The 11,547-nt window shown below is 52.8% G+C and overlaps 1 protein-coding gene across 5 annotated transcripts; it reads right to left on the reverse strand.

The window, feature by feature from the left end:
* Window positions 1-2,942: 2,942 nt before the first annotated feature.
* SLC22A6 (solute carrier family 22 (organic anion transporter), member 6) lies at window positions 2,943-10,712 on the reverse strand. Of its 5 annotated transcripts, XM_011993419.1 has the most exons (11): window positions 10,211-10,656; window positions 10,010-10,144; window positions 9,635-9,738; window positions 9,230-9,384; window positions 7,835-8,003; window positions 7,256-7,379; window positions 6,992-7,107; window positions 5,748-5,962; window positions 5,502-5,610; window positions 3,528-3,731; window positions 2,943-3,227 (listed from the first exon to the last, which is right to left on the reverse strand). In XM_011993419.1, exons 1-11 carry the CDS (start codon window positions 10,376-10,378, stop codon window positions 3,140-3,142), a joined length of 1,587 nt encoding a protein of 528 aa, XP_011848809.1. In that variant the 5' UTR covers window positions 10,379-10,656; the 3' UTR covers window positions 2,943-3,139. The 5 variants fall into 5 exon arrangements, with proteins under 5 accessions (XP_011848809.1, XP_011848811.1, XP_011848810.1 ...); XM_011993421.1 differs by having other exon boundaries at window positions 3,528-3,599; window positions 10,010-10,712; XM_011993420.1 differs by having other exon boundaries at window positions 3,489-3,599; window positions 10,010-10,712.
* Between the last annotated feature and the right edge of the window lie 835 nt (window positions 10,713-11,547).

Consider the following 11,547-nt stretch of genomic DNA (forward strand, 5'->3'; position numbering starts at 1 on the left):
ATACTCACAGGTTCCAGAGATTAGGATGTGGGCATATTTGGGGTCATTATTCAGCCTATTCCACACTGCCTGAGAGTTCATCGGCTTAGCTAAGAGCTCTTATACACATCTAGATGTGGCCTCCCACATGGTATGAAATTTAGCTATTTGGGCATCTGCTCTATACATGACCCAAATGGGTCATGCAAACTCCTGGGAAAGGGGAGAGAAGAGCCTAAGGGAGGGGCTTGGAGTGGTGTGAAACTGGGGCTGTCAAGGTGGGACCTGGGATGATAGCATGGAACCCTGAGAATGTGGCTTCTGGTGAGCACTCTACAGGACCAGGCAGTTGAGGATCCTCCTGAATGTGCCATCCTGGCCAGGAAACTGAGGGTGGCTACAAGGCCCTGCCAGGCTGACTGAGGATAGGACCTATGGTCAAAACTGGAGATAGGCCAGGCGCGGTGGCTCATACCTGTAATCTCAGCACTTTGGGAGGCTGAGGCGAAACGGATCACTTGAGGTCAGGAGTTCAAGACCAGCCTGGCTAACATGGTGAAACCCTGTCTCTACTAAAAATAGAAAAATTAGGCAGGCGTGGTGGTGTGTGCCTGTAATCTGAGTTACTTGGGAGGCTGACATTGCAGTGAGAATCGCTTGAACCCAGGAGGCGGAGGTTGCAGTGAGCTGAGATCATGGCACTGCACTCCAGCCTGGGCAACAGAGAAAGACATTGTCTCAGGGAAAAAAAGAAAAAAATGGGGAGAGCATCTGAGGTCACTATGGTGGGGCATGACAGTGTCCTAACTCAGCCTCAGGGCCAAGGCTAGAGGATAGGATCTGAGCCTGTGTTTGGGGCTGACTCCTTGGGGAGGCAAAGTCAGAAGTCACTTACTGGTGACTTAGAAGTGGGAGGAAGGTTTATGGTTTAGGGTTCTCTTTTGTCAAGCACACAGGATGAGTACAGGAAGTCCCCGGCCAGGAGCTGGGAGAATGGATTCTGTGTGCATGGTCTGAGCTGGCTGAATCAGCACCCAGGACTTGTGCCAGTTGGGGTGCAGCTGAGGCAGGCTACGGCTGGCTCTGGGCAGCCTTGCTGAGGCATCTGCAGATACCAGGTGATATGAGCACAGAGATGAGAGACTTGCAGGAGGAACCAGGGCATGTCAGAGTTGCTGGCAGGGTCTGGAGCCAGTAGTGGCCAAGTCACTGGTCTCAAAACCCCGGATCTGCAGAAGCAGGGCTACATCCACGTGTCTCGTCTCCCAGTCTCAGTCCAGATGCCCCATGAGGGTCAGTCATGAGGGCAGTGCTGCCTGAGAAACTGCAGGATGAGTGGGGCTGGTGACCCTCAAGCAACCAATGGGAGCATGAGGAGTTTCAGCACCAAGGGGGAACACCAAGGCTCCAGATGTTCCAGGAGGTGAGGTGGGTTGTGGTGATTTCTGCTGTGCCCAGATTTGCCCTGAGAGTCCTGTTGTCTGAGTTGCTATGAGCTCCCCCTGGGCTGTGTGTTTTTTTTTCAGGGGATCTTCAGGCCAACCCCTCTTTCCAGGTTGCCCTAACTCAACCCGAGCCCCCGGGGTCCTACCTGCAAGGCAGTGTGTACAGCTCAAGGAATGCGGACTTTCCCCCGGGGATAAACTGGCTACTGGGGATAGGGTTCCAGGCAGAGTGCCAGTGAGCATTTATGGCAGGGCGTGGGAGGCCTCACTCCTGCCACCTGTAGGTGCGCATAGGGCTGCCTTTCTTGGGCTGCCCCAGGCTTCCCTGAAGTGAGCTCCTTTGAGGACACAGATGCTGGACATCCTGGTCTTTTCCTGACTGTAACCCTTAAATTGCCTTACCCTAACTCATTTCACATGGTGCCTCCCATGATCATCTCCCTTCTTCCCCTATTCGTCCTTTTCAGCCCAGAAGGAAGGAGGAGAAGGGTCCTGGGGGTGAAAGAGGCTAAAGTTTCAGTGCCTCACAGTTCCTGGCAGCAGAGGGGTCAGGCGCACACATCCTGGTGCCAGATTGTCTGGATTCTAATCCTGACTCCACAATGTACCAGCTGTATGAACTGGACAGGTTACTTAACCTCTCTGTGTCTTGATTTTCTTATCTGTAAAATAGGGAATAATTGTAGTAATCTCCAAGGGTTGCTGGGAGGAGTAAATGAGTTAATATAGGCAAATGGTTTAGGACAGTGCCTGGCACATAGTTAGCGTTCCCCACAACCGCTTCCCTCTTCTCTTCCCTCCACCAGCCCAGAGCCCACAGGAGGCAGAGCAACCAAGAGAGCTCAGGTAGTGCAGCAGGCAGGATTAGGTTAGCTAGCAGGCTAATCTAGAGTGGGCTTTGAGTCCAGACCCTGTTGGAATCTAAAGATTCCATCATCCTGACCATGCTGCTAGAGGGGCCAACTTCCTGAAGTCACAGCTGTTGTCTTTCTTTTTTCTTTTTTTAATAGAGGCAGGGTCTCGCTATGTTGTCCAGGCTGGTCTTGAACTCCTGGGCTCAAGTGATCCACCCGCCTCGGCCTCCCAACATGCTAGGATTACAGGTGTGAGCCACCACACCTGGCCAGCTGTTGTCCTTTTTCTTCTGCTTTGCTGTCAGAGGTTCCCACCTGCTGTCACAGAGGGGGAGGAGCTTGAAACAAAGCCTCTGATTGGCTGCTTTCATTTCAGCCAGTCATTTCAGCTCTTGTCAATTTCTAGCCTGACAGGGAGGGGAGGAGCGTTAGATATTTAGCTAAATCTCACAGGAATATTTGAATAGGTTAGAGGATGGGGGAGGGAAGAGGGAGGAAAGGAGAGATACAGAGGCGCAAAGGCAAGAGTCTTTTCTAATTGTCTAGGATGGTTTGGAAAATCCTGGGGATGGAGTGAGTGGGAGGGGACTGTATGGCCTCTGGGGCTGGAAGCTGACTAAAATGGAGTGGCCATTCCATTTGAGACAAGAGAGACATGGAGAGATGGTGTGCAGTCAAACCTTTTAATGATGTGGTTTTGGTGGGGATTATAAAGGGAGGTGGACCCCTGGGAAGGTGCTTTCCTGAACCACAGCCCCCAGACTTGGGTCACCATTTCCTCTTCCTCCTCCTTGTGTGGGTGGCCCGAGACCTGTAGGACCTTCCCTCCCTTTAGGGTTCTGTAAGGCCCCTTCTCAGTCCTCAGAGTCCATTCTTCTCTTGTGCTGAGGCCTGCAGCGGGACCATATACTTCTGGTGCTCTTGTTGCTGTGGCGTCTGTTTCCCTTTCCTGCAGGGGGCAGAAGATGGCACTCTGGGTACGTAGCCTCCAGGCCAGGGCCAGGAGATGGGGGCTCCCGTGGGCTCTCCACTCAGCTGTGCCTGGCCACCTGCTCTCTGCCCCCAATGCCTACTGCTCCCCGGAGCTGGGATCCCCAGGAAGGATTCTAGGAGAAGCTCAGGCAATTGGGGACAAAGGGACACAGAGCTTTGGGCTAGAAGAGGATGCCTGGGCTTGAGTCTCCATGCCACCTCGCCCTGCATGTGTAACCTGGGATAGATCCCTGCTCCTTTCTGGGTGGGGGCCCACCTGCTCTCCAGGTCCTGCACCGTGTCTGGCAGTGGCTGGCCCAGGGTCTCTGGCAGGAGGACAGTGACAGCGCTGGCGGCCACGGGAACAGCACCGTAGATGAAGAGAGGCACGGAGGGGTAGAGCTCGGCGGTCATGCTCACCAGTGGGCTCACGATGCTGCCCACTCGGGCCATGGTGCTACCCATTCCCAAGCCTGTCTGCCTGCAGGGCCCGCAGCGGATGGGTGTTGGTTAGAGTTCTGGCATGAATGCCCAGGCTCTGGTCCCATCTGGAGGGTGGCAGCTCAGGCTCAGCCCCCAGGACACTCCCAGTACCTCCTCTGTTCCCCATTTAATTAGCAAACCAATTTGGCGATTTTTTTTTTTTTTTTTTTGTAGAGATAGGGTCTCTACATTGCCAGGGCTGGTCTTAAACTCGTGGGCTCAAATGGTCCTCCCCCACCACAGCTGTTGGTGATCTTTTTCAAAAGAGAAATTGGAAAGGGTTCTGGCCAAAGAATAAGGAGACTTAAGATTGAATTTTGCCTCTGCCCTTAACTTGCTGTGTGACTTTGGGCAAGCCCCTTTTCCTCCCTGGGCTTCAGTTTCTGCTGTCAAATGATTCAGTTGTGTTACACTATGGTTCTCAGATCACCTGGAGGAATTGTGTTATAGTTGCAACCAGCCAACATACACCTATTGGATTAGAATCCCTAGTGGGAGGGAGCTGGAATCTGCATGTTAAAAACATTATTCATGACAGAAGAGGTTAAAAACATTGACTCAGGAGACATACTGCTTGGGGTTCAAATGCATGCTTCACCATCTGTTAGCTGTGTGATCTTGGAGAAGTCACTTAACCTCTCTTTGCCTCAGCTTTCATGTTTGTAAATGGGAATAATGATAGTGCCTACCACAATGGCTTGTTATGCAGATTAAATGAATTAATGTTTGTGAAAAGTTTAAGACACTGCCTGGTACATAGTGAGTACTTCAGATTATTGCTCTTTCATCTGAAATCGGATAAGGGCACAGGACCATGACCCTCAGGGTTCCACTCTGCAGACTTTACAGGCCCACTCCAAGTAGCCCAGGGAAGCCTGACATTTCTTTGACATCTCATGTAAATTTTGCATCCCATTCTTGTTTCTTTTCTTTTCTTTTCTTTTTTGAAATGGAGTCTCGCTCTGTTGCTGGGGCTGGAGTGCAGTGGCACAATCTCAGCTTACTGCAACCTCCACCTCCTGGGATGAAGCGATTCTCCTGCCTCAGCCTCCCAAGTAGCTGGGACTACAAGTGTGCACCACTACGCCCAGCTAATTTTTGTATTTTTAGTAGAGATGGAGTTTCACCATGTTGGTTGGCCAGAATGGTCTTGATCTCTTGACCTCGTGATCTGCCTGCCTCGGCCTCCCAAAGTGTTGGGATTATAGGCATGAGCCACCGTGCCCGGCCCCCATTCTTGTTTCTTAATGCAAAAATACTGCCCCCCATCTTAGGACTCAAATGAGCAATACTTATATTTATTCCTACTGCTGGGATATTATCAGGAGTGAATCCTGAGATAGGAAATTGCTTTCACGTTTGTGGTCTTTGCTTTCAGATGTATCACTTGGTTTATAGATGGAATGTAGGTTTGGTGGCAGCTTCTAATTTGTGTTTTGGAGATTAAGGGAGGACTTCAATTTGTTGCCTCTGAAATGTGCCTTCTTGGTTCCTTACCCTGGCCCAGTTGGTGGTTCCTTTTGAGATCTTCTTCTAGGGTCTAGTAAGGGCTTAGAGGACAGTAACACCTGTATTAGCTAGGCCATGAGGTGTGTACTGAGTGGCTACGATGTGCCTTGCAATGGTGAGTGTTGGGAGGGGCCTTTGGGCTGGGATGTACTTGATTTAGCTCTGGGGTCCGACCTGTGCACAGGAGAATATCTTTCTCCTCTTGGAGAACAGCCTCTCCAAGGAAAGGCTGTCATTCTCCCGTTAGCCTCCCACTCACCGGATCATTGTGGGATACAGTTCCCCAGTGTACAGGAAGATGCAGTTGAAGGAGGCAGCCAGACAACCCTTCCCCAGCACAGCAAGAGAGGTTCGGATAACGGACTGGTCTAGAGAGAAAGAAGGAGGGATAGCTGGAGCTTGGGAGTGGAGGCTAGGAGGAATTGGCCCCCTCCCTTCTGAGAGGTTGGGTTATATGTGGGGATGGGACTGAGGAGAAGGGGCCAAGGTGCTCTTGGGTGCTCACCCTGGGGTACCACCCCATTGAGCAGGATGCAGATGCCTGCCAGCAGCAGTGCGGCCATCTGGGCAGGCCGGCGACCCAGGGAGTTGATGACAAGGAAGCCCACAAGCTTGGCAGGTAGGTCCACAGCACCAAAGATCACCTGGATTAGGTAGATGCTGACTCCAAAGCCCTGCAGGTCCATGACCAGCCCATAGTATGCAAAGCTAGTGGCAAACCTAGCAGAGAAGAGGGGGATATGGAGTTTGTTAGGGAGGCTTAAAGTGGGATCCTCTTTCAAAAGCGGGGGAGTTGCATTGGGTACCCTGCTTAAGGAACTGGAATCTGTCTTGGCTAATATTTCTTTGTTTAACCATATAATCAAACTGCAGGGTTTAAGTATTGAGGTAGTCCTCTAATACTCCAAATTTCTCAATCTTCTGATAACTAGGGTCCCAGTTAATTGGGGGAATTTTCACTTAGTTGCTGTGTAGGATTTACATAGGTTTAGTTCTCATCTTATCAGTTGATGCTGGGCTGAGGGAGGGCAGGTGGATATCCAAGCCATCTTCAGGGCCGAGGCAGCTGGGAGAGTACAGAGCCTTCTGGGACCTGTCCATGGTCCTGGGATGAGTGTTGTGCTTTTTAAGATGTCAAGAGCCCAAAAAACGAAGCTCAAGATTATTGGCTAGAGCCCATGACTGAGAATAAATCCCAAATTGGAAGCAAATAATTCATTGGCAGGATTGTTCCTTCTGATCATGTTTCCCTTAACTGTCATGGGATTGCTATGGTGATGGGAAGGAAGGATGATGGGGAGTGTTGCAAAGGGAAAGGAAGATTTTCTTTGCCCTTGGCCAAAGTGTTCTTTGGAGATGAGTTTTAGTCATCTTGTTGCCTGTGCCTGTGTTTCTGGCAGGCACCATCAAGCCGGTAATATCTATGAATATTTTGCAAGCCAGACTGGTCTCTGCCTTCATGATGTAAGTCTATTGACTCTGGAGCCCATTGGTCCTGATGAGGTGTCTCCATATTGGAACAGGGCTAGTGAAAGGACAAGATGGGGAGACTGGTGTCCTGTGTGGAGACTGGGACTGAGTTGAGGCTGGGGGGCATTTGGTTCCTAAGGGTGATCCCTAGTGTGGGGTTACTGCTTCTCAGCATGTCTGCTGACTTTCCTGCCCTCTTGTCTGGCCTCTTCCACCCATTGTGTCTCCTCCCGCCCCAGCTAGCCTTTTGTCTCAGTCTGTCCGTCTTTCTGGGCCTACCACAGCATGGAGAGGCAGAGGAAGAGGTGGCGGAGGGTGGGGCAGCGCAGCAGCTCCATGGCCGATGCCTGGCCTTTGCCCATGGTCAGCTCCTTCTGCAGACTGGCCCGGAGTACCTGCTGGGACCGGCAGAGCTCAGGGCCCGGGATCTTCCCAAGGAGCTCCTCCCTAATCACTTACTCAGAGGAGTTCCCTGGGCCCTGGGTTTGGGGTTTGAGGATGAAGCCCTGGGAGGTTATCATGGGAAATCTCAGAGGATCTCACCTCCATACTCAACTTGGCTCCTTCTTCCCGCTTCCCATTGATCCGGGCGACTCTCTGCAGGGCCCTCAGGGTGAGGTCCAGCCTCCCGGAGGAGGAGTGCCAGCGGGCCGACTCAATGAAGAACCTGGGAGCAGGGGTGGGGGTGGGTATCAGCATGGCTTCAGTTCCAGTCAGCTGGGTGGGGGGCTGGGGCTGGGCTTTCCAGGGGCCTGCGATGGGATTTTATTTAAGGTTGGGAACCCAGGGGCCTTGCCAAATCCCTCTCTCTAGGACCACGAGGCAGTGCCCAGCTTGGTAATGACATATTCCCCAATCCAGAAGCTCAGCTCTTGGTTGCTGGTAGGGGGAGCAGAGCAGGCAGGCTGACTGAGTAGGGGAAGCCAGAGAATTGGATATCCTGGGGCAAAGCCTTCTCCCCGCAGCCTTGGTTTCCCTGTCTGCCACACAGAGGCATTGTACTGGGTTTGACCTTCTCTCCATTTGTGGGATGGGATGTGTGCTGAGCTCTGGGAGATGTCCTGTCCCTTACAGCCCTCTGGGCTCCTGTGGCAACCATGTCCTACCCTAGGCCCCACGCACCAGGAGTAGATGAAGAAGGCAAAAAAAGGCACAGAGATCAGCAGCTGCAGGTGGCGCCAGTGGGGCACAGCATAGGCCACACCAGCCAGGAGGAACTGGCCCAGGCTGTAGACATAGCCAATCAAGGTGCCCACGCAGGCCCGCGTGTGGATGGGCATCCACTCCACATCTGGAAAGAGGGTTAAGACAGGATGCTGCAACCACCTGGGCTGCTGGGCTAGTAAAGACCCTCCCTCCATCCAAACCTTGGCCTGTCCCAAGGCTCAGTGGAAAATGCATCGAGTAAGTTGAGTGCCGGGGTGATGAGAGCGGGGCAATTTCAGTGGAGGTATGGATGGGGAGTTGGGTTCAGAATATCCAGGAACTGCCCCCTCCACATTCTTGATTTTTTTGTTTTTTCTGCTCCTCCTCAACCCGTTCTCCTGACTAGAGTTCCTTCTCCATTGAGAGCACCTCTGGTCACTCGGTCTGTCTTCAACAGCAACCATTCTTCTGGCCTTCCTCAGCTGTGGACTGGATTCCACTCTCACTGGCCAGAGCAGCTTGGAGGAGGCAGTGGCTCTTCTGCATCCCGGAGTCTTGAGATAGGAGTGGGACCACCTGTCTGGTGTGGTCTGGAGAGGCCTACCTCCTGTCCAGGTGGGCTCCCCATTGGGCTGCTGGGACAGGGACTTGGATACTTAGGCTGGACTTGGGGGCTGGATTTCTTAGGTGTCTTGCCCAGGTTCTAGCCCAGTCCCGGTTAATTCGTCTAGTCCAGAGAATCCCAAATCCTTGGATTTCCTTCTGTGGTTGAGGAATGACCTTGGGTAAATCCTTTCCCTTCTTCTCAGCCTCAGATTCCTCATTTGAGAAACATGGGGTGAGGGGGGGTTATCTATCAGAGGATGCACATCCATGGCCCATGGAGAGACCACACTCAGTCCACGGATGTGTCTTGTCTGCACGATGCTGCCTCACCCTATGTTTATTATTAGAGTTAATTGCAAACATTAAAAACACTGGGATATTTTACATTAATCAAAGAGGAGGGGGAAGCCATGACAGCCCTAGGATCTCCTGCCTGGAGCAGCTGTGTGCCTGGGGTGTCTCTGGATGAATGTGTCTCTCCTTTGAATACAGTTCTCACCATTCCCTAATGCCTCCCCACCTGGCCTGCTTGGCCTGTTGCATGACCTGCTGGCTCTAACAATGGAGTTCGCAATCCTGTTTTTAAATGAGGGGTCAGGGTGGCATGAGCCTGAGAAAAAGGTTGTTCTATTGGCAGGAAGGTGAGACCCAGGAGAGAGGCTGGAGGGCAGGCAGGGCTCAGGAGGGGCAGGCTGGGAGGGGAGGCTGGAAAGGGGTTGCTGGGCTGGGTGCCCAGAGGGGAGTGGGCTGGTAAGCGTCTCTCACTCAGTGTCATGCAGTTGAGGGCGATGCCAGCCAGAGACATGCCCGAGAGGAGCCGGAAGGCGCAGTAGATGGGGAAGTTGGGTGCGAAGGCTGCACAGGTCCCTGACACAGCTGTCTGCAGGTAGTTCAAGATCAGTACCTTCCGGCGGCCTAGCCTGTGGGAGGAGGGGAGACCTGTAACACAGCCCTGGAGACTGATGGGGGCCAGGCTGAGCCAGGAGAGGAGGGCTCGCACTGGATCATGCCTAGGCTGGGGTATTTTGAGGACCTCTGTGGTATTATGAGACTGGTGCTGTAGATTCTGAAACCAGCCCCGGCTGGCAATGCCAAGCTCCCACCTAGACCCTCTGAGCCCAGCTGAGCCCCTAATCCCAGCCCAGCCCCTTGACCCTACCCAGGACTGACCTGTCTGCAAGGTAGCCGAACACCATGGCTCCGAGCAGCACCCCCACCATGTATAAGGACTGGGCCAGCTGGCGTAAGGCCCTGTGAGAGCACACGAGGTCCCACTGTGGGGAGAGGAGCAAGGGTCAGGCAGAGATGAGCCTGGCTTCAGAGAATCCCCTTCCCCTCCTTCAGCTGGTCCTCTGGGGTCCATGTCACCCTCTTCCTCTGGCACTTTGCCCTTTGCTTCTCTAGTCCTGATAGCTGAGAGCGTTTTTCTTTTTAACTCAGCAATTAAAAAACTCAGCAGTTAACTTCTCCACGTACATTTTTTTTTTTAACAAAGGCCCCCATCTTCCCATCTTGGCCCCTGGATGGGGAGCCCCAGGTCCTCACCTCAGTCACGATGGTAGATGGGAAGGTGCTGTTGTCATAGATCCAGCCATCGGTGCAGGGCTCTGTGGCCCCCGTGCCATTGGCTTCTGTGCCATTGGGAAAGGGCGGTCCCCACTGAGGGGAGGTGAAGCGGAGGCAGGACTCAGGCTGCCCCTGCCTGTCCCGGGGCAGCCAGGCCTCCAGCCCCCCATCCTTGCTGAGGTTGGCGTTGGCAGGTGGGCGGCAGTGGTGGGTGGGGATGGCAGCAGTGAAGTTCTGCACAGTGTTGTGAGAAGCCATCAGGAGCAGGGGGAGGACCACCAGGGTGACCTGGATCTGCTGGAAGCGGCCGACACCCCCCACCTGCTGCAGGAGGTCATTAAAGGCCATTGGGCCAGGCCCAGCCTAGCGGCTGGGGGCTGAGGCCTCCCAATCCCAGGACCTCTGCCTCTCTGCCTGCCTGCCGTCCTCTGCTGGAGGAGCAGCACTGCCGTTGCCTCCGCAGCTGGGTTGCTCCGGGAGCTGAGTCCGAGCTGCTCTGTGGGGGGACAGCAGCCTCCTTGGCTGCTCCTCCTTCTTCCCTGGTCTCCCTGATCTGTCCCTCCCTTTTCCCCTTGCAGCTTCTCCTCACTTCGGGGGTCAGGGCAGCTCGGCTTTCAGGGTCGGCTGGAGGCCTGACCCTTGCATGGGCAGTTTTTAATCCTTGACCTGGAGGGAATGAGTTAAAGTGTGACTTGGTATCAGAAGGATTAACCCTCCAAGGATTCCTTGTGTCAGTGGAATTTCTCCAAGTGGTTATAAAGGGCAGGAGAGGGTGGACTGAAGCAGGAGTGGGGAGAGGGGTGTATTGGGGGGGCATCTGGGCGTCTGGGGGTAGGAGGAGCCTGAGTAGGATCTATTGGATCTATTTGTCTTCCTTTTAAGAATGAGACTGGGCTCTGGGAAGTGTGGTGGCCTCTTGAGGAGTTTCTGCCCTTTTTAGTGGATGAGATCCAAATAGTCTGCCTTTGGGAAGGGTTGCCAGGGAAATTACAGGGTGCCCAATCAAATTTGCATTTTAGGTCAATGAAGAATTTTTAAAAGTATGAGTATGTCTCTAATATTGCATGGGACATACTTATACTAAAAAATTCTTCATTGATTTGAAATGCAAATTTGACTGGGCACCCTGTATCCTTATTTGCTAAATGTGACAGCCCCAGTCATTGTTCTTCTGGGGAAAGCTCGCATCTTATAGAACCACAGGCTTGTTCAGTTGGAAGAAACAACAGTGGTCAGAGGCTGCTCTTGGAGTGGGACCTAAGACCAATGTCATACACAACGTGGGGTGGTTCTGCAGTGGCTCTTCTGGCCCTTCCAAGGGTTGGATTTTCCCCTAGTCATACTGTCTTCTGTCCAAAGTGTCTCTTTCCTTTTCTTTTCATTTCTCTTTTCTTTTCTTTTTTTCTTTTCTGACACAGTCTCACTCTGTTGCCCAGGCTGGAGTGCAATGGTGCAATCTCCCCTCCCCTCACCTCCTTTTCTCTTTTCTTTTCTTTTCTTTTCTTTTCTCTTCTTTT

This window comes from Mandrillus leucophaeus, unplaced genomic scaffold, assembly GCF_000951045.1.
Source record: "Mandrillus leucophaeus isolate KB7577 unplaced genomic scaffold, Mleu.le_1.0 Scaffold43, whole genome shotgun sequence".
Classification (NCBI taxonomy): Eukaryota; Metazoa; Chordata; class Mammalia; order Primates; family Cercopithecidae; genus Mandrillus; species Mandrillus leucophaeus.

What these genes read in the sequence shown, in the direction of transcription:
- SLC22A6 (XM_011993417.1), bottom strand. Translation starts at nt 10,378, where the DNA reads ATGGCCTTTAATGACCTCCTGCAGCAGGTGGGGGGTGTCGGCCGCTTC. An exon ending in GAGCCAAGTTGAGTATGGAG is followed by an intron (nt 7,108 to 7,255) that starts GTGAGATCCTCT and finishes CGGTCCCAGCAG; the next exon opens with GTACTCCGGGCCAGTCTGCA. An exon ending in CTGTATCCCACAATGATCCG is followed by an intron (nt 3,732 to 5,501) that starts GTGAGTGGGAGG and finishes CGGGCCCTGCAG; the next exon opens with GCAGACAGGCTTGGGAATGG.